Here is a 22,842-nt window from a genome sequence, read left to right as displayed (position 1 = left end):
ATATTGATAGCTGATGCTTGTTTTGACAATATCTCTGGATATCGTCTATTATTGGCACGGGGGTTTTATCGCACATTTCACACGTATAGTGTGAGCAGTGAAGTCGCAGCTCGATGATCGGACCGTATAGTGTGAGTGAGCACATAAATCCTGAGCTTTGGCTTTATATCGCATGCGATCAACTCTGTGTGAGTAGCGTAGTAACCTTGCTGAATTCACACAGACATCGCACAGTGTATGCCCGCCTTTACAGTCTCCATGGCATCAGGTAGTAAACAAACTAGTGCTAATCCTGCATGAGCACAGCACTTCACATTGAACACTGACTACGGCTGTGAGATGCCGATTAAAAAAGGAAAGAAGGGAAAGAAAGGAAAAGGGTGAGTAAAAACATTCCTCGGTCCGTAGATTTCGAAGTAACCCTTGAGTTTGTTTGAAAAACTGCGAATCCAACTGGTCGAATTTGAAAAGTATATATAACGTTATGACTTTTACTTTATGATGATGATCATTTGCCTTACTCTTAATTTATTTTTATTTTTTTACATAGAAAAGGAAAAAAAGATGGCAAGCAAGAGTCAAAACGGGACAAGGAGTCTGATATAGAGAAGGCGAAAGCAAACTTGGCTCTGTGGGAGGCCAGGTGTGACATGACAGAGAGTTCCCGCGTGGAGTATTCTGAAGCAGCGCGACGACTGAACAAAGCCAACCAGCAGCTCACTGATCTACAGCACAACACAGAGAAGAGCACCATCGAGACCATCGCTGTTCTGAGGAAGAAACACCTGCAAAATGATGAGAGGGTATTTTGAGTGTCCTGTAAATTAATAAAAAATGTTGAGCTACAGGATACGTGACCAGTGTATGATACGTTCTTCTTAATTTCATATTGTTAAAGGGGATAGTTCAGTCACTCACAAACGAAAATGGTCATCATCCCTCAAGTCGTTCCAAACCCATAACCCCATACATCTTCAGAACACAAATGATGATATTTTTTAATGAAACTTGATGTTCCTCCATTGAAAGTCTAAAGCTTTGATGCTTCAAAAAGTTCATAAAGAGATAATCCATAAAAGTAATCCATAAAATTGAGTGTTTTAGTCCAAGTCCCACTCAATGTCGATGGTGGTTACAGCCATGAAAGTAATCGTGTCTCTTCAGAAGACTTGGATTAAACGACTTGATTCATAATGATTACTTCTATGATCTCTTTATTAACTTTTTGGATCTTCAAAGTTTAGGTTGCATGGACTATCAATAGTGGCACAGAAATCTCTCCGGTTTCATGAATAGAGTGAAACACCTTTTCAACTAGAATATTTTCCATCTGGAATTGAATGGATGGTTGTGGTTTGTTGTGATGTCATGTGAGTGACAGGTTGTCCTCCTCGCTCCAGCAAACACATAAAGAAGAGAAGATAAGTCATTGTAAGAGGGAGGAGGGGGATTTATTTTGATTAAAGATTACGAGGGCACTTGAATTAAAAAATAATGATGTGCACGGATAAATCATTTGTAACAAATACTGCAATATTCCATAAAAAATAAGAATTTAGAATTTTGATTTCATGATGACTTTAAAATATCTGTGTTTTGAAGATTAATAAAAATCGTATGGATTTGAGGGTAAGTAATTGTAAAAATGTCAACGTTGATTTAGAAGGGTTTTTGTTAATCTTTTTCAACAACAAACTGACATTATTTCAACCATATTTCAACGTTGAAGGTCGGTCATGTGCTGGCTGGGTATGTACTCATTTCCCATTAGTGAACTGACTAGGTCCCACATAGGGAGCCCATCTGGGTTTGCCCATGTTGGACCTACTTAGTTGACCCAAGTGGGCCCCAGATAAGAAGCCCATTTTGAGCCCATGCCCACTCTGTACCCCTGTAGCCCATTTGTAACCCATATGGGCCCCAGATAAACGTGTTGCTGGGAAATGACAGATTTTCATTTTTGAGGAAACTAACCCTTTAACATGTTGTCTTCTCAGATCACTGCACTGGAACAACAAATACAGCTTGAGAAAGCGAGGGCCTCTCAGGAAAAAGAGAATTTGGTAAGATGCCTTTCCTCATATGGGAAAACAAGTATAAATTCAGTTATTGTTCTCATCATTGTGGTTTGAGTTTTATTTTGTCCATTTAATCTGCGAGCAATACAAAGATCGCAATATCACAGAAAATACATCATAGAGATAATATATATATAAAAAAAATCATGATTTTTTTTTTAAACAATAAGAAATAAAATTTCAGTTAGTAGTTTTACTACTACAGTAGTTTTTGCTGAGGCAACATTCTTCATTTTTTTTGTTTTTTAATTTGAAGTTTTTAATGTAATATATTTTTTTTAAGTTTAAGATAACTATACTGATTGACATTACAGGTCACTGAATACATGCTGAAGATCAATGAGCTGGAGGAGAAATTTAAGAAGAGATCTAGCGAGTTCAGCATGATTCAGGAGGAGCTTAAGATCATCAATGATTTCCGTAGGAAGAAGCCCCAAATGGAGGAAGAACTCAAAAATGTATATTGATTTCATGTACACATTATACAGAAGATGTATTTTTATCCTTGTGCTTTGTTGAAAATCCTTTAACTTATTTATCCTTTACCTTATTAATTATCAAAATGACCGGAGCACAACGTAAGGGATAACGGCACCATTGTTTTACAGATGAAAGAAGCTATGGACAACGCTGATCTAGAACACAGGAAAACACTTGCAAGAATGGAGCAAAAGTTCTTCAATAATAAGGTATTTATACTAAAAAACAAACAAAAAAACATTTCAACAAAATCTTTTCTCATTCACTCTCTCGGCCTTTCTTCTACTTTCTCTTTAGGTTCACCTAGAGAAGGAAGCTGAGCAAAAGATTGCTGTGCTGGCAGAAAAAGCTCACAATGAAGCCATCATGTAAGCATCTTCTCCATCTCTCAACACCACTAAACATTTCTACCTGATGCCACTGGGAACTGTGTGTGAGATACATTTTACATGAGATAAATGAGATGACATCCTCCATCTTGGCCCCATCAGACAGCTGGATGACGCATCTCGCTCGATGTTCAAGGAGAATGTGCGTCTAAATAAGGCATTGGGTTTCCACATCAAAGAGGTGGAGGATTTACGGAAGAGAAACGCAGCGCTGGCAGAAGAAAATGACATGCTTAGTCTGCATAAGGTGACAATACAACACACCATAGTTACTATTTTTGCACTGTAGTTCACCTACACTACCGTTCAATACGTTTTTGTTTTTTCTGCGCAAGAAATTAATACATTTATTCGGCAAGGATGCATTAAAGTGGTCAAAATTGACAGTAAAGACTTACATTATTATAAAAATTGTTCTATTTCAAATGGATGCTGTTCTTTTGAACTTTCTATTCATCCAAGAATCCTGAAAAAATGTATCACGGTTTCCACTTTCCACAAAAATACTAAGCAATACTCAACATTGGAAATGTTACTAGGAAATGTTTCTTGTGCAAATCAGCATATTAGAAGGATTTCTGAAGGAATTAGAAGTGAAGACTGGAGTAATGACTGCTGAAAATTCAGCTTTGCCATACTAGGAATAAATTACATTTTCAAATATAATAAAATGGAAAACAGTTATTTTAAATTGTAATACTATTTCACAATATTACTTTTTTACTGTATTTATGATTAAATAAGTGTAGCCTTGGTGTGGTGAGCATAAGAGAAAAACTGGCAAGAAATTGATTGACACTTTTATTTAGCGTAAAGATAATGAAAGCCTGTTTTTAAGACAATATTTTGCACTGTGACATCATTTAATTTCAATTAAGTACATGTAACCTCCATAATTTGTCTGTATTCTACTGTTAAAAAAGATATAAATTGTTAAGTACATTTTTATCATTTTAAGTATACATCATGGTCCTGAATATCATTTGATTGAAAAAAAAAAAGAAGGGACAGGGTGACAATCATGAGAATGGATTTTTAAAAATGTTTCTTAAAATTTAACTAATGAGAATTTGAGAGATGTGCTTAACATGCATATGAATGAAAATATCTTAATAGTTTTAAATACAGGTTTAATAGAAAGTCACGGTCAAAAGGTGGGAGGTTAACAAAAAGAGGCATTATGATTATAAAAATAATAGTCCATTATGTCATTTATTTTATTATTTTATTAAACTATATTGTATTAATTATAATTAAATATAATTGATGTATATTATATTAATTATGATATAATTACATAAGAAACACCTTTCTTGTGCACCCACAAAAACACTCATACATGCATACTTACACACACTTACAAATACAATAAAATTTAAAACTTACTAGACCCTTGGAAAAAACAGTCCACTATAAAGCTTTCCTATAAAGCAGCAGATATTGATAATGAACCCACAATTTCATTCACCCTGCAGGAGATGAGTCAGGACACCTCGAATGACACCATATCTAAGCTTACAGCCCAGCGGGCCACAATTTCTGAGCTGAGGGAGAAGGTGTTGACACTGGAGCAGACCCTGGTCAGCATGGTGGCTGAGTTTGAGTGGAAGAAGGCTGACATCAAGCAGCGTGCTGCGGTCAGAACTCAGGCCAGCGGTGTAGAGCTGGACAAACTGCAGAAGCTCCTGAGCGCACGGGACAGGGAGTTGAGCCGATTGAAGAGAGTAGCCCGCACCGTCGTGGAGCAGTGCTCAGACACGGAGATCCTCTTCCATGAGGCTCTAAATCATGTGAAGCAGGAGATGTTAACGCACAGGTGCACTTCATCATTCATCACTTTGCAAAAAACAAACCAACACGCCTTGATAGTGCACTAGTTTTCAATCAATTAGATGCTATGGTCCTCCAAATATGATCATACTCATGTGAGAGAACCACCACATCCTAAAATTTAAAAGGCATCTGTTTTTTTAAACACAATTTATATAATGAAAAATGTATATTATAAAATCTATCTAATTTAATATATTTAATAGATTAATTAATATAAAAAAAACAATTGTTTATTCATTCATTTATTTTAATCAATTTTTATTTACTTTTTTATTTAATCTTTTTCTCTAGACTTTTCCATAGACCCCTGTCACTCTCTTGCGGCCCCCTGTGGGTCCCTGGACCCCAGTTTGAAAACCCCTGGTCTAGTAGAATGCAGTTTGAATGCATTGAATACAGGGCCATTTTCCCCCATGAGTTTTGTCTTATATTTATCACATGATATAGTTAAATAATATCACACGAGCTAGAGTGCTGTTTTCCAGAGAGGCGGCATGATTGTAAATGCCATACTGTTTATTGAACTGTTTTATAAAATCAATAAGTTAGCATTTTGAGTTACTATATGTCAACAAAAATTTCCAAATGAAACCAGAGCAGGCCTAAACCAGTCAAGCTACCAGCACAAAAACGCACTCAGCAAAATATAGTCTAATTATCGTTATCGATAAAATCCCAGAAAATATTGTAATATATTTTTTTGTCAATATCACACACACCCCAATTCTGTCTAGAGATAAAAGTTCCAGGCTCCATTTTACTGCAGAAACTTCAAGCCATTTGTAGATACATTGTTATAAGATACATTATGTTATCCAGACAGGAAGAAGAGGTGAATCGTAGCAGGCGGATGGATAAGTTCTTTTCAGGCAAAAGGGCATACAATCACGTTCAAACCATCAAAAAATCTCCCCATAGTACCAACAGCATTTCCATTGGTATTGAAGAGGCTGAAAAAGGGTAAGAGTCTTAAACTTTTTTGTGTGTGTGTTTTTGGACTATTTGTAAAATTCTGATGAAATGATAACTCAACATGTTATTACCTGGAAGATGCTTATCCATAACAAATCTGTAATAACACTGTGTTATTTCATCAGCAATCTAAAGAAAGCCAATATTAACATATCAGAGATGACCTGGGAGCAAAAAGAGAGCGTTCTCAGACTGCTCTTTGCCAAAATGAATGCCCTGAAATCAAAGTAAGCAAGTACTTAGCAGATACTGATCTGTATTTTGGGTGATAAACAATTTAGCACAAATGTTCAAATATATGTGACCTTTTAACCTTATTAGGCACATGAAACCACATTAAGATAAATGGTAAATTAATTTTGTACAATTAACCTTGAAAAAAAAAAAAACAGTTGGTAAGACGAAGATAGTGATAAATAACCATAGTAAAAATAAAAAAATAAAAAAATATAAAATCTCAAGCTTATTGGCACTTCTTAGTTTAAGTAAAAAATGAAAGAAAAAGAAACTGACACAAAGGAGTAATAAATGTGTATTTTATTGTCTTCTCATGTTTTTTTTCTACATTTCTGAAGGAAACCAATTCATGCTCCAGATTCTGAATGGAACCAGTGTAGCAGCAATCCAGGGTGAGACATGCCAACAGATGTATGGTTTTCTGGCTGATAAAACAAGATGACATTTTTCTATTGTAATTTTAAAGTGACCCTATTATGCTATTTTAAAGGCTCCTCATTTTGTTTTGGAGGTCTCCTACAATAGGTTTACATGCATCCAAGGTCAAAAATTTTTTTTTTCTCATAATATACTGTACATTGCAGCATTACCTCTTTTTACCTCTATCAGACACTGATGTTGAATGACAAAATAACCTTATAAAATTCATACACTACACAGTTAAATGTGCTGTATGTAATTTCTTTGACTGTACTAAAGCATAAAACTACCATAATGTTTGCAGAGATTTTGGAAATATTCTAAGTTCAAATACTTGTTCCTCCGAAAATCAAAGCAACAACCAGTTATTCTACTTTTAAATGTGCGTTCTGTGTCGGAATGTCTGTTTTTGTTTTGGTCTGTGTGATCCCGCCCACTGCCAGTATACCCAATAGTATTTCGACATCCTAGGTTGCCAGTTGGCAGAGAACACCAGGTATTGCAGCCATGGAAGCCAGCAAACAAATTTGGTCAGAGATCACAGATTGCACCAGACCCTAAAAATCATCTGCAATTAAAATATTGCTACCATATACATTAGCTGATCAACTTACAATGTAAGGCTTGTTGCTTTCCTGTTGCGTGTCCTCAATCTGGCAACCCGCATGAGCATTGATTCTGAGGAAGAGGGGGCGGGAAACTAGCCTAGAAATCTAGACGCACCCTAGCGGCAGCAAAATGTATTTCGCAGCCAGGTGGGTCTAGCAACTCTCAATAGACCTTCTAGCTGCAAAAACCTAAATTGGGTCAGGCCAATCACTTCGTGTATAGAGTAGGCGGGGGCGGGCTTAACATATGACGACAGAGTTGCGACGGCTGCCACTTGAAAACAAAGAATGACGGCTGCTGATGGAGAACAACGGTCTTTCGAATCGGCTTTGGCCGCGACTCTGGAGGACTTGGAGTTAAGTTTTTCTTTGAGAAAAGAGCAAAGAACGGCACTTAAGTCATTCTTAAAAAAAGGAAGATGTGTTCGTCGTTTTGCCGGCCAGATATGGCAAAAGTTGAATCTATCAACTAAGCTCCGCTGTTGGGAAAACGCTCTGGTTGGTTTAAGCGCTGTCCTATTGCGTGCAGAGGGAATTTGAAAGACAGCCGTTTATCCCGCCCCTCGGATTAAACCGCGTCTATGGTGAGTTTCCAGACCTAACATCTTGATGTAGGTCTGGCTTGCCAGGCTAGCGGGAAACAACTCTCTCCAATATTTTGAATTTGGATTGCAGTACCCATTTCAACCACTAGCTGTAAATATTACATACTGCACCTTTAAGTGCATAAGTACATAGTGTATAGTGCATAATTTGGGACACAACTATAAACTCATATTGCAGTGATCTGTCTGTCTTTTCCACAGGAATGAAGAGGAGGAATCCCATGCAACATTTTTAACCCAAGCAGCAGTTTCCAGTCTGAGCTCCAGTGATTATTCCAGTGCTCTGCCAGACCTGTAGATCACCTGACCTCATCACAGATAAGAGAGCTAAATAATGTCAAAGTATAAGTTGGATATTGCATATGATATACCAAGAAGTGTTCATGAATGTCTATACCACAACTTAAAAGGAGACAAAAGTTGTTGTTTTTTACATGTAGTAATGCCCGTGTAATATTGGCATTAAAGATTACACAAATTCCGTAAAATAACTGTATTCAGGAAAGACTTAAAAAGTATTGGAACGACACAATTTTAAATTGCTATTTTTTATTGCAAACAAACAATTCAAACTATAGTTAATATAACACAGAGAAAAGAGGTTTGTGTTTCATAAACAATGAATAACAATTAAAAGTAATTAAAATAGTTTTTTTGAGGGAGTATGGTAAAATAGTTATCATGCAAGCTAAATTTCCAAAGTAATGATGTATTTTTGAAAATGTAAGAAATACTGTACTACTTCATGTAAGTGACTCATTAAAGTCAGCATTCAACTGAAGTTGCGATATTCTTTTCTTCTCTATTGTGATGTATAAATATGTGAAACGGCTCAAACAAGAAAAAAGTTTGGGCAGGAATGGATTTTGGCTGTCAGGAATTGATTGGATGGTTGTGGTTTGCTATTGCTGAGATGTCATGTGAGTGACAGGTTGTCCCGCCTCCTCGCGCCAGTAAACACGTCATCAGAGAAGAGATGTCGCTGCAAGAGGGAGGAGTTATTTTGATTAAAGATTATGAGGGCACATTAATTAAAAAAATAATATTAATGTGCATTGATAAATCAATTAAGCCTATAATAAATACTGCAAAAATAACAAGAATGACAGTTTTTTGTCCTTCCTCCATATTTCTGTAACCATTTAATAAGAATCATTCTCATGAACAGATACAGAATATAATTTAATGGTACAGTAATTGTACTGAACAATGAGTGGTCAGCATGTTGTCAGTCACAGTCAGTATAGTTGACTGGTCGGATCTACAGATCATCAGGATGGCGTTACAACATGACCTCCCTGCACAGTGACAGTGCTTCTCAAGTAAATATAGAAGACTATTAATAGCATCATATACATGCATACAGCAAAACAGCTGCTCAGTGACCAAGCCTCAGTACAAACAAACCAAGATCTTTAAATCAAAGCCAGACTGACTTCAAAGGACATATAAAGGTAAGAACATAAATTCAAACTTTTTCATATCACAACTGACCTTGTGTACACATGTTTCTTTGTTTTAAACAGAATGGGAGACTTTCAGAACTTTGAACAAGACTTCTATCAGTCTGGATATTATACGGACAGTCCGCAGGAATATGATCCAGCCTACGTTAATCCAGAATACCATGATGTGTAAGTGTAACGTCGCTAACGGCATACATGTGTTTTGATATACCATTTATTATATGAGCTACTTGTTTCTGTGTGCAATTTAATTGTTAGTTGTGCAGTTGTGATTCATTGTTGACCATCTGATTATCAGTGATAATTCCGCACACTTAGCAGAAGAATATACCACTCCAGCATCTTATACTGGACAAGTGTATCAACCTGTGGCGCCACCCGAGCAAACAGACTGCATAGGCTCATATGAGGAAGAACCGCCACTCTTGGAAGGTAATAAAAAATAGTTTATAATAAAATATCTTTAAGCTGAAGTGTGTAACTTCTGCACCACCAAATGGAAAAGAAAACAAAATATTTAATTTTATGCATTAATCAACCTTAACAGAAAATACACTTTTCAAAATGAAAATATATGTGTATTTTTTCTCAGAGTTGGGCATTAACTTTGACCATATCTGGCAGAAGACTCTGACAGTGTTAAATCCACTGAAGCCCGCTGATGGCAGTATTATGAATGAGACAGACCTCACTGGGCCTATTCTCTTCTGCGTTGCCCTGGGAGCCACACTATTGATGGTACAAACTAAACCTTGAACCTTTTACGAAACCATAACTAGAGGTACACTGTGATTTATATTGCAGAGGAAATGAAAACATATGTCATGTCCAGAGCACACACCTGTGTATTTGTGTAAACTCTCTCCGCAGGCAGGGAAAGCGCACTTTGGATATGTGTATGGCATCAGTGCTCTGGGATGTGTTGGGATGTGCACGCTGTTGAACCTGATGAGCATTTACAGCATATCCTGTGGATGTGTGGCGAGTGTACTGGGATACTGTCTCCTTCCAATGGTCTCGCTCTCTGCGTTTGCTGTTGTTTATTCACTTCAGTGAGTATCCATAACTCTATAGAAGCATTTCCCATTCCATTTCTTTGATTGTTTTATAGCCACAACTAAAAAAAACAGTTTTAGGCCAATAAATTTGTCTATTTACATTTGCCATACACTTTTAAAAATAAAGGTTCTTTATTGGTGAACAACATATGAAGAATCTTTAACGTCCATGGAACCTTTCCATTGCCCAAAAAGTAATAATTATATTATTAAAATATCTAGTTCAGTCATGAAACTGCTGATTATTCCTTTACATGCAATCTGCAAGCTATCTCACCATGGCACAAGCTGATTGGCCATTGCTGATTCTGAATGAGATTGCTTGCACAGCATTTAAATAGTTTACAGTTACAGAAGCGAGTCTGTGTATCTAATAGCAGTAGCAGATCAGGTCTGTCAAGACCAAATACATTAACTGAAAAGATCTTTGGGGAACCCAAAACAGTTCTATGGCATTCAATACGAAACCCCCCATCTGAAACCTTTATTTTTAAGAGGGTATAATTTCAGGTACATTGCATTTGAATAACAAAAGGCTTTTATTTTAATGCAGGGGGCTCTTGGGAACGCTGTTGGCCTTGTTTGTGGTTGGCTGGTGCAGTCTATCGGCATCTAAGATCTTCAGTTCCACTCTTAACATGAGTGGGCAGCAGCTGCTGGTGGCGTATCCCTGTGCTCTTCTGTACGGGGTCTTCGCTCTCCTTACTGTCTTCTGATGATAACTCGTTATAAATAGTTAAAATGTGAACTATAAGAAATGATCACTCTAAGATCAGATGAAAATCAGTGCACATAATGCACATTGCTGTCAAAGTGGCAACAAATTTACATTAACTGTAAATCAGGATTATCAGATGAATTAAAACAAAACTATTATAGAACTTCATGAACTAGGTTAGCAGAATAAATGTTTTGATATTGGAATGCACACATAATCAGATACTATGATGAACTCACCCGCACTAATTTAATGCTGAGCTTGATCCCAGAGAGTGAGAGAAAGTGAATTTTTTTCCCATCAATTTTTGGTCAAGATCTTGTATTGACAATGCAAGAGTCCAGCACTCTGTAAAGTCTCTTCCAGCACATACTAAAGACTTTCAATGAATTTAAGGTCTGTGAAAATAATTCTTCGTGCTCCCTCCCAACCATACTTTCAAAAGTTGGGCCTGATGAATCTTGACATTGTCATCCTGGAATATGGCCATGATGTGTCTTTCTACATGGTTGTTTAAAGGGCCTATATGCAACTTTTTCCCCAAAATAAACGTAACAATAGCCTTTTTATTTGACCATTTATGACTCAAACATCTCCTGATGAGCATACTGACACCTTGTCCGCTCACAGTGGGTGCACCTATAAGCCTGTATTCTATTTTTCCTATTTTCTGTCGGGTCGGATTTTTCGCGCGCTGTCTGCGGATGTGACGTCAAGCGCGTTCATGTTAAACGTTTCAGATCACTCTGCCACCACCGCTAGTCAGCAATTAGCCTTAGTTTCTCAAACAATATATGTATTTGACTGTTCTTACCTCTGTAAACATAATGTTGACTTCTTTGCAGCGGATGACTTGTGAAGTGTGCACGTACGAGAGCGAGCAGAAAGGAAGAGCAGTTCCATTTTTTGACCACAGGTGTCAGTCGCGAGTTTAAATTTCAGAAAAACGCATATAGGCCCTTTAAGAAATGAAAAGTTACACACTCCATCAATTAGGGTTAAAAGAACTGTTGCCAAACATATAACATGCTAGAAACATAATAATCACAGAAATAATGATCAATTCATAGATCAATGCATTTACATATTTAAATCCAAACAGTGACTTTTTTTTCTAGGTCAGGCAGTGTATATAATGTTTATTCTTGTTCATTATTGAATATATTTATGTATGTGGAGGAAGCAGCTTTTTTTGTTTGACTTAATTTATAAAGTTCAAGTTATTAAGTTAATTGCTTATGCATAATTATTCAAAAATTAACATTCAAGTATTAACAAAAATAAAAAGGTTGATGTGACTTTTTTTTGTTTTTATTGCATTAAAACATAACAGAGATATGTATAAAAACATTTTATTTTCTAAAAAAAAAATCACAATAATTTCAATCACAAACAATGAAAGGTAAAAATAAAGAAAATGCACCTCAAACATAGGCAAAAAGAACATTCCAAGCAACCAGTTGACTTTACATATCCCTTTGGTTCCTTTATTCAAAAATGCTTTTGCAAAAAGTTAATATAAAATATATTTACAGAACTACAATATACACAAATGTTGAAAATCACATAAAAGCAAAAACGTTGGCCGCTGTTCATCACTTTCACTCGCTTTAGCCTGCTGCACATCCACTCAGGGTGACGCCCTATTTTGTGACCCAGCATCCTCTGCTGCAAGCAATCTCATGGTCTTTTAGGCCGGTTCAAAATAAGCGAGTCCTTTGAGAGACACATATTTATTAGATATTATAGATCAATGGTGTTACAGTCCTCAATAATATAACAACTGGCAACTAGTAACTTAGTAAGAGTCTTAATTATAAATAAATCTGACATTTGTTATGTCATAAGGAGGACAAATAATACAAATTAATTTTATTTTTTAAGAGTAAATAATGTAGGCCTACGGGTTAATTATACTAACAGTACATTGAAAACACTGCCAAAACTACCTAACTGAATTTATTTTAAAAATCTTAAAATTTCTTTAAAGTTCTAAAAATTAATTTTGTACAAAAACATAAATTGCAACACAAAGAACTTCTTCTGAAAATTAAACTTTAATTTTTTTTATAATAATAATAAATAATAACAAAATAATTATTATTAATAAAAAATAATTATAATGAAAAGAAGCCTGGACTGGGTAGTGAAGGCAGAAGCCAACAAATATCCCACATACAAGTGAACTGTAGTTTAAAAGCACAGGGTGCAGTAATTTCATAGTTTGTATATTTGCTATTAAGTTAAAATGTTTAAATATAATAAGAAATAATGAGGCATGTCCAAACTTTTAACTGGTTGTAACACTTATAATGGAATATATAAAACACTAGTAATGAAATATAATAATTCTTATGATAGGCCTAATAAACAATCCACTGCTAATTGGGAATACTTAAGCAGGAATTCTATAATTTTCCTCCAAATGTGGCAATAAGACATTTGGTTCATGAAATCAACCCGAAATCAAAAGGTAAAATTATATATATATTGCATAAATGCATATTCTGTGCGTTTAGTGTTAGTGTTTAGCCTAATTGTCATAACACATCGCAGAAGAGTCCTATAATCCTATATTTTTTTAAAAGAACGTTGTGATTTCTTATTTTTTTCCTGTGATTTTGGGGTGAAAAATAACCTGGACGTTCTTGAAATGTTATTCTGTAAACATAGCCTCTTTCTTACAGCAATTAGTCAATCATTAATTCTAAATGTCTTAATAAGGGTGATAGGGTTCCTTTTTCCAGCTATAGAAACTCACCCTTCCGTTTACAGCTGTTTTAAACGTCAATAAATGTATTAAGTAATTCTATTGCTCTTAATAAAACTTACCCCGTACATTTTGGACAGGTTGTTAAACAACACCTGTCCCGCGCTCACTTTGTCTCTCACGCCCCGAATAGTTCCGTTCTTGCTGAAGATTTTCACGCGTTTTCCGGTGAAAAGCTTCTTCTTGGTTGCACTAGCGTACATGAGCAGCTCGTCGGGTTCGCTGCCGCTGTCGTCCGGTTCTGGTCCCGGTCCCGGTCCCGGCAGGCCGCTCAGGTGGCTGTTTGCCTCAGAGATGACGGGCGAGCTCGCGCGCTCAGGCTCTGGCTCTGAGCTCACAGTGGTGTCCGTGTCCGCGGAGTCTTCGAGCGCGTGCTCTCTGAACACCTCCTGCAGCACGCGACCACTGTGCGCGGACGCCACGCGGAACCTCACTCTCCTCTCTGCTCGGTCCTCCTCAGCAGCCCTGGATGTGCGTCGCTCCATTCTGCCTTAAAAAACTACATTATACAAATTTTGTTTGCCTGAAATTAGAGTGTGCTACTGGTGCATTGCCATGGCATTAAAGGTCTACCCTGATCTTCAGATAAAGGGTTCGTGGCGCGAGGGTGTTAATTCTACACCACATTCTTTAATATTTAATAAACGTTATCCATGGAAACTGTGGAAGCCTACTTGTGTTCTCTAATGAATAAAATATATCTCACGTATGGGTCAAAGAACATAGTTTGTATAACTAATAACAAAAGCACCTGAAGTGTGAAATGTTTTTTTCCCCACTTTTGGGAAAATTGTTTGGCTAGAGGCCTCTTGAAATTCATATAGCTACTTCAGTAATAAGCAGATCCACCTTGAACTATAATACTTTACGTATTGACATGAAAATATAAATATCCTGTTTAAAAAAAAAAAAATGTTAAAAAAAAGTATGGCCCTAAAAAGTATTCTAGGCACTTAAAAATATTTTAATTTCATTGCATTATACAAAATATTAAACGTGTCCTAAATGTTAGAAACAAATTTCATAATGTGAAATGTTTTTAATAAAAGTATATTACTGTATTTCCTTAAAATAAATCTATACAATACAAACACATTTATAGATACTTTTTGGGGCACGCACGCTTACATATATACATTTGCGATACACTGTCAAACACTTAGATAATGCTTTATATATATTGCTTTACTGTATATACAGTAGCCGGGTCACTGACATGCATATTTTCGCAGCCAAGTGCATTATTTCCTTTTAAAATAATTTTATAAATTCATGACATATATGTCGTAGCCGGCCGAGGTGGGTAATACATCATACACAGTATCATATGGCATGTGTTTATGTCGAATTGCTGTAAAGCAGTTCGTGTTTCTCGCTTCTCGTTCTCGCTTCTCACAAGACTTCCAATTTCTATCTTGCCGGGACGGTAGTCCCCAAGTTGCAAGGTTGGTTTTCCGCATGGGAACGCTGGGGGGAGCGGGGAAAGTCACCAATATCACCAGAACAGGTTGTTTAACCATCCAAATTATTTCTAGACAGTTTTATTAAGTTAAAAAAGTTGCCAAGTTCTCCTTTAAAGGCGGAATACCTCAGAACGGAAAGGCAAAGATGGAAGAAGAGGGTGGAGGAAGGGAAGCTAAAAAAATAGCAATGACTTGAATGAAAGGGAAAAGAGAAGTCAGAGAAAGGCTTGGAAACATAGACAAAAAGTATCAAGAGAACGTAAGAGAAAGGGCTCAGATCACCTAGAAACTCCCCCAAACAGTCCGGTGGATCAGGCCATACATGATCCAGCTCGAGTAGGCAGGCTAAATGTTTATCACAGTGCTCAGGATTGTTATTTTTTGGACCAAATAGTTAAATAAAGTTGTTAAGCAAGAAGCCATTGTATAAATTTTGGAATTGTATGTTGTAATGAGGCCACTGTCACCACCGTCAGATTAGTGTCACCACCATCAGTTCTAAAGTCACCACCGTCAGAGGGAGTTTTATTTGTTTTAAATGAATATGCTTACAATATGTTTCTTCAGTGCTGTTGAGTTATTAAAGTAATGGTATCTTTTAATACAAAAAATATGTTTGTTAAATAAAAAAACATCACTTTTTCTATTTAGGCTTAAAGTAAACGTTGTATGATGTTAGATCTTTTAAAGGAGTACACGTGAAACAGTATAAAACATGAAAAAAAGTGAATATTTAACACTTAACAGCAAATATGTGTACTAAGAATGCCAGATAATGATTTAAAAACTCTAAATACATATTAGACCAAATAAATAAAAAATGATTTGCTTTTTATTGTGTCTGACGGTGTTGACAAAAACAAAGTAATAACTGGAAAAACGCCTATTTTATGAAAAAAATACAAAATGAGGAGGTTGCACCGATATATTGCTGAACAGCCAAGACCTTGGTCAATAATAATATATCTTCAGATTTTGTAATTTTACTAACTTTTTATTTTCAAAATTAAAACCTGTTTTAGCCAAATTCCCAAGAATCAGTGATATATCACTTTATTCTATAAAACCTATTTAGTTTCAATTAATTTTTAATACATTTAAATAATGCATATTTTATGGTTTGTTATCTTAAACCCCCAAAATGTCAGTTGGTGCAACTGTCCGAACAAATGAACAGACTAAGAAAACTATTTAAAATGTGGTCTTATAATAAAAAAATACTATGGCATAATTTTAGGTTTGAAACCTTTTATATAAACAGATTTGATAAATATCAGTAGTTTCAAGTCTGTTGAGATAATTGAAAAACTTTTGTCCAGTGATTTGTATATTCTCAAATGTCAGGATTTCACAGCTGCAAATATTTTTTATCATATCTTTTATAATGAATTGACAAGGTAATAACAGTAAACATGACAATGCATCATCAAGAGCCCAACTGATCCTTGTGGCATTGTGAAAAGTTTTGTAGATCTCTCAAAAAAATACAGGTAAAAACTGCTAATTTTAAGAATGGGAAGGTTGGTACACTTTCCATGTCATGTGGTTCAACTACAGTATATATACATACAACTATTTGGTTACTACCTGACATAAAAACAGTCAAACAATGAATTTAAATAGTAATAGTAGAAATGTTACCAACTGAAACTTGTTGAAAAACATTGTTCATGACTCAAAAATATGCATTACATCAGTTTTGAAAAGATTTTTACCCTTTTATTCCATTATAACGCGCTATTGCGACTGCGAGGTTGTTACACCGTGATGGCGCTAGATGGCGATGTGACTCCGGGGGCCAGTGCGCTGCTCTTTTAATTATTCCATAGAGTGAGACAATCCGGAAAAACAACATTGAGAAATTTGACAGCGTGGAAACTGAACCACTAATTATTCAACGCTTGCACAAACGAAAGGAATTGCATTGGCATCGCATGAACAGGAGGACACCGCGTCTGGTGAACCAGTAGTACACATATTAATGCAAACTGGTGTGTTAAAGCCATTCATTCATGAAATCGTATTAGACAAAAAACTGCAAAATCAAATGTTTCTGTTTTCAGTGCTCAAATTACTAGTCAATGCAGCGAGTAGCATCGTGAATATAGACAAAATACTACAGCACTCCCAACATCTCTTCAATTAAAATAATTTTAAAAGTCTTTATGTGTGTCATCTTTTGTGGTGTTAAGTTACCTTTAAATAACCCAAACCTCTTATATATGTTCTCATTTTCCACTTATTATTTGTCTGAAATCTCTTTATTTGTTTTAATCAATAGGTTAAGATGTCATTATGGTTGGCACTGCTGCCTATGGCCTCACTGGGGCGAGGTGTGGACTGCCCGCAGTTTTGCTTTGCCTGGCAGCTCTCCTTTGTGCCAATCTGCTGCTGTATTTCTACCTAGATGCCCTGTATCAGGACACTAACCCTCTCTCAACACACACGCAGTGCCCGCTTCGCCACTTTAAAGTGGGCACAATGACCGCCTGCGCTCCTTGGCTACGGTGCCCGGAAATTCGCACTGAGGTCCGCCGTGTGAAGCTCATCGGACAAGGGGCTGTAAAGAAGGTGAGAAGTTGCAACTAACTATTGTTTTGATCAATTCATCTGTTGATTACTTTCTTGATTAATTGAAAAAGATACATACATTTAGTTAAAATATTAATGAATCCTTATTTAAAAATGTGCAATTTGAAGGCAATAAAAACAATTATAGGGAATGCTATACAATTAAACGTTATGTGCAAAATAGGGTTAAAATTTAAACTAATTGCTAACCATTTGAAAGTAAAAGTTTACTGTAACGAGGAAGGAGAAGCACACATTTACTCATAGCAATTAATAATAGATCAATAATTGCCTACTCTACCTTTAACCAAAAGTCCATTAAAAAAACACATTGACTTCAGGACGATGCAATTGCAAGTTCTAAAATGCTAACTTGGGTAACGCTTTAGATTACAGCCCGGAAAGTACTGCGTAATTAAAGCGATTTTACAGTGTAACTTTCTGTAATTATAGTGTACCTACCTTACATGTAAGTATAAGGGAACAACATGTAAAGTTTGGGGAATAAAGGGGTAACAACCAGGATAAATATATTTTTTTTATACTGTAAGTATTGTAGATCTAAGGGGTACTAATTCTACTATTATAATACAACAATCACATTTGGGACCAATTTATAAAGGTTTCCAAGTCAGTATTATAACATTGTCTGTATGTATTTTTTATTGTACTTGTAACTACCCTGTAACTACATTGAACAAGAGGGTAACAAGCACCACTTTAATTTACAGGACGCAATGTCACACTTACCCTGTAACTACTTGGAACAAGAGTATATTTCCCAGTATAAAAAAAAAAAAAAATGCAATAGTTTTAGCTTTACTTGCCTTGAAGCATTATGTACCCAGTAATTTGTAAAGTTTGTATTGGTACACAATTTTTTACAAAAAGGTGCACAGTGTATGTTCTCGCTAAATTGGTCCCAAATGTAAGATTGTTGTATCATAATAGTAGAATAAGTACCCATTAGATCTATAATACTTACAGTATAAATATATATTTTTTAATTCTCCTGGTTGTTACCCCTTTATTCCCCAAATTTTACATATTGTTCCCTTATACTTACATGGAAGTACTTCATAGGTACACTATAATTACCGAAAGTTACGCTGTAAATTCATCTTAATTATGTAGTACTTTCCGGGCTGTAATCTAAAGCGTTACCCTAACTTGCTACTTTCTAACTTACATAAATACATCATCCTAACAGCTCTCTATAGAAATGCGTTGTTCACTGCTATAAAGTGACGTGACTGCGGATTTAACTGCGCACAGTGTGAATTGCTAGTTGTCGATTTTCATTATCGATTTTATCGATTAGTTGTTGCAGCCCTAGTTGAGTTATTTTTCTTAATACATCCTTAGAAACTTACACTAATGCATAATTGTGTTTTCTAGGTTTATCTGTCGGAGTGGCGAGGGCAGAAGGTGGCGCTCTCTGTCTTGTCATCAGAGCAGTATACAGATGATTTCCTCCACGGGCTGTCAATGCTACGTGCCTTGCAGAGCACCCACGTGGTGACGCTTGTAGGGGCGTGTGAGGAGGATGGTGTGTTTGTTACAGAGTACCACCCTCTTGGATCAGCGCTAATGCTCGATGACATCCTTGCGCAAGACCGATATCACTGGCGAAACACTTGGCATACTCGACTTCAGCTGGCAATAGACTATGTTGGCTTCCTGGCATACCTGCACAGCAGTCCAGTGGGCATCCGAGTCATGTGTGACTCCAACGACCTGCACAAAACTCTCAGCCAGTTTCTTCTCGCATCAGATATGCGTCTTTTGGCCAACGACCTGGATGCGTTGCCCGAGGTAGAGAGGGGAAGCCAAGGGGTGAAATGCGGTCACCATGAGCTCAATGGGGACTTTGTTGCCCCTGAGCAATTGTGGCCTCATGGCGAGGATGTTCAATTCTCAGATGAAGCCATGCCTGGTTACGACGAAAAGACGGACATCTGGAAGATTCCAGAAGTGACACGTTTTCTTTTGGGGAATGTCCTGGGAAGTGATGTCATTCATTTCCACTTGTTTCAGATCTACACAGAATGCAAGAGGAAGGAGCCTCACATGCGGCCCACGGCACTCGAGGTCCTCAGTGTGTATCGCTCAGTCTACGACAGCATGATAGAGAGTCAATCGCAGAGAGTTAGAGATATGTTGTAGAGTTTGGTCATTAAAGGGAGTGTTAACCCAAAAAATCTTTCATTAATTACTCAAAACCTGAATGACTTTGTTTCTTCTGTGGAACGTCAAAGAAAATATTCTGAGAAATTATCTATATAGTGGAAGTCAATGGTCACCAAAACGGTTTGGTTAACAACATTCTTCTAAATATTTTATTTTGTGTTCCACAGACAGTCATACAGGTTTAGAACAAAATTAAGGTGATTTAAATTATGACAGAATTTAAATTTTGGGGTAATTTTAATCCCTTTGACTTTAAGAAACTATAGATACCAATGCAGTAACAATGAGTTTTGACATACTAGTATTATCTGGCACTGAAAAGAATATGCAGCAAATGTATGACAACAATATCCAGCAGAGGATGAGATGCAGCATCTCAGGGTTTCAGATTTTAATTCAGCTCCTTCTCCCTATGCTGACTCAAGCCCGTAGGCAGGGGGGGTTCGGGTGGTTCGAACGAACCCCCCCTCACTGCCAAAGGTCCAGAATTTAAGTCGTTTTTTGTTTTGTTTTTTTTCATGTGATTATTTTCATCATTGTTTTAATCAATGCTTGTGACAAATATTCTGGGTTGCTATTTCAAATTAATATGATTATTGTAGCTGGACGTGTGTGTGTACCGCGCGTGCAGTTCAGAGAGAGTTCTCGCAATGCACTTTTCAAAGCAACGGTGAAGAAGCATCGCCTCTGAATGAGGGCGGGGGGAATTCTCGCTAATTGGGCTTAAGCCCCGAATGTTTTGTCAAAAGCCCCGAATCTTTTAGGTTTTTTAAAATAACTTCAACTTTGTTTAATTTCCTCTCAGTCTTTCTGACTGGAGCGGCAAAAAATGAAACACAAGCTCCATTACCGTGCGTGGTGGCGGACGGTAATGCATCGCGCATCACTCAGCTTGTTATACTGCCATAAAAACTAACGAACGTCGTTGTCATCAGGGTAGGGGTGTCGCAATATACCGGTGTTGACGATAATCGTGATATTCAAAGCATGAAATATGGACATCGTGTTAATTTAGAGTGTGACAATATACCGGTATTGGCGATAATAACCACAATGTTTAAAATGAATAGGACTCTTATGATAACATGACACGTAAATACTACAGCGCCAGTACCTGGTTGACCTCTCAAGTGGCAGTATTGCACCCGCGAACACCTGTCAAATAAGAAGACGACGCAGCGCTCGTCCGCGCTCGCGTAGCTAGAGTGAAACACTCTGACAGTGACTCTGTCCACAACCGAAAAAAGTAAGCTCGCCAGTAATAAGAAAAGAGTTCTTCGACTTCATCAAAGAAAACAGCACATTAAAGATGGTCGCACACCGGACGAGAAGCGCAGCGCCACGTATTTAAAATTAGAACACATTCTGTATGAGTGTACACCTTTTACAGTCTATGGTGTACACACACCGGCGGCGCCCAGCAACGGCTCAGGACCTTGTTCAAAATCCTGCCGCGACACAGAGCGCCATTTACATCGTTTTATATTAAATTTACATTATATTTACATTATATTTGTCTCAAATCATCCTAAATGATTTCACCCTGTGCTGCAATATACATTTAATTTTACATTTATTTACAGAAATCAGCTGCTTGAATGAAAATTGCTGATGTTATCGGATTTTCAGGTGATATTCTCAATGCATTCAGTTAACGGACGCTCTGAGGTAAAGTGTTCAGATGACAGACTCAGCAACTATTGTATTTAATTGTACAGTATAATCATAACATAGTACAGACATTATCTCAATTCCATAATGTCCTTAAACATAATGATATTGCTGGCCATAAACTGAGAAAGTGCGTGTCCGGTGTGCGATACCTCGTCCTCGAGTTGTCATAGACGCGACGCGGCTATTATTTTACTAGACATGGAATGGGAAACGTGACATTAACTGTTAACAGGGGGTTTCTGTGTTCATATATTTAATAAAGGGTGATTATTAAAATTAAGAACCCTGTTTTCTTTACTCATCTTATATTTGTATTTGCACTTGATTTTTTTTGTTCAAATCTGCTATCTGCATGACTTTATTGGCAATAGGTTTAAGAGCTTTTCAGTTCTTCAGGAAACCTTCAGACAGTGTTTGGCTTCAGTTTAAAACCAGATAAACTTCACATGCTTGTCTTCCTTCACAAAAATTTGCCATAGATTGAGTATGCAAGAAGTAAAAATGCATGTGCCTTGTGTTTATCAGTATCCTTATGTTTGTTGGGTAAAAAAGAAAAACTATATAAACAAAGTAAAAATTAATTTGACTGATAACTACTACCCCCCGCCCCATAGATTCTATAGATATCGCGATATATCGATATCGTGAAATCTTTTGGCCACAATAACCGTGGTGTGAAAAATCTAACATCGTGACAGCCCTACATCAGGGGCTGGCGGGCTGTTGTATGTTTCACCGGCGTCGTAGCGAGCTTACTGGCTTACCGGCTGAAGTTAATATGGACATATCAAAGTTTTTTATACGGAACACTAACAGTAAACCTCACCGGCCGGAGAGAGATTCAGAAGCAGCGTCAGACGAACCGCGGACAATGTAATGATATGATGTAATGATATTTACATTAAATTCCAATTTTACCTATGCAGGCTAACTTAAAAATAGTCAGATAATGGTTGCCTCTTTTTAGTTTCCAGGGGTGAAAATGAGTCATCCTTAACATTTTTGGTGTTTTGGATTCACTACAGCTGGAGAACAATAAAATACAAAATAGGTTAGGCTCTGGGTGTTTTTTTTTTTTTTTTTTTTTTTTTTTACTGAGTAACTATCATCATTTTCCCAGATAGTGTATAGATTTTTAGGCATTCTATTATCTAAAACAGCCTGAAAAATAGTGCATTTAGCTGACGTAAATGGGAAAAAAATCTCCCCGGGGGAGTATGCCCCCGGACCCCCCTAGGCTGAGCCCCGAATGTTTACATCGTCTGGCTCCGCCCCTGGGGTTATATATATATATATATATATATATATAT

The 22,842-nt window shown here is 36.7% G+C and overlaps 4 protein-coding genes across 4 annotated transcripts; 3 read left to right on the top strand and 1 right to left on the bottom strand.

The window, feature by feature from the left end:
* The first annotated feature begins 215 nt into the window (after positions 1-215).
* Positions 216-8,070, top strand: bbof1b (basal body orientation factor 1b). The gene is made up of 12 exons (XM_084092410.1): positions 216-380; positions 551-803; positions 1,998-2,063; positions 2,393-2,536; positions 2,687-2,767; positions 2,856-2,926; positions 3,050-3,194; positions 4,423-4,763; positions 5,600-5,740; positions 5,878-5,979; positions 6,328-6,381; positions 7,824-8,070. The coding sequence occupies exons 1-12, from the start codon at positions 340-342 to the stop codon at positions 7,918-7,920; spliced, it is 1,536 nt and encodes a 511-aa protein (XP_083948536.1). The 5' UTR covers positions 216-339; the 3' UTR covers positions 7,921-8,070.
* An 886-nt stretch (positions 8,071-8,956) lies between these two features.
* On the top strand, positions 8,957-12,161 carry LOC311069348 (protein YIPF7). The gene is made up of 6 exons (XM_084092422.1): positions 8,957-9,076; positions 9,149-9,256; positions 9,387-9,520; positions 9,681-9,826; positions 9,959-10,140; positions 10,700-12,161. The coding sequence occupies exons 2-6, from the start codon at positions 9,150-9,152 to the stop codon at positions 10,860-10,862; spliced, it is 732 nt and encodes a 243-aa protein (XP_083948548.1). The 5' UTR covers positions 8,957-9,076; position 9,149; the 3' UTR covers positions 10,863-12,161.
* Positions 12,162-12,424: 263 nt separating this feature from the next.
* On the bottom strand, positions 12,425-14,249 carry grxcr1b (glutaredoxin and cysteine rich domain containing 1 b). The gene is made up of 2 exons (XM_084092427.1): positions 13,697-14,249; positions 12,425-12,580 (listed from the first exon to the last, which is right to left on the bottom strand). Exons 1-2 carry the CDS (start codon positions 14,117-14,119, stop codon positions 12,545-12,547), a joined length of 459 nt encoding a protein of 152 aa, XP_083948553.1. The 5' UTR covers positions 14,120-14,249; the 3' UTR covers positions 12,425-12,544.
* Positions 14,250-16,917: 2,668 nt separating this feature from the next.
* On the top strand, positions 16,918-22,586 carry pomk (protein O-mannose kinase). Its single transcript, XM_084092419.1, has 3 exons — positions 16,918-17,088; positions 17,379-17,668; positions 19,067-22,586. The coding sequence occupies exons 2-3, from the start codon at positions 17,393-17,395 to the stop codon at positions 19,832-19,834; spliced, it is 1,044 nt and encodes a 347-aa protein (XP_083948545.1). The 5' UTR covers positions 16,918-17,088; positions 17,379-17,392; the 3' UTR covers positions 19,835-22,586.
* The last annotated feature ends 256 nt before the right edge of the window (positions 22,587-22,842 follow it).

Source organism: Abramis brama (genome assembly GCF_963993115.1).
Source record: "Abramis brama genome assembly, chromosome: 19".
Lineage (NCBI taxonomy): Eukaryota > Metazoa > Chordata > Actinopteri > Cypriniformes > Leuciscidae > Abramis > Abramis brama.
The sequence above is the reverse complement of the archived record's forward strand: the minus strand, read 5'-3'. Positions and strand labels throughout refer to the sequence as shown.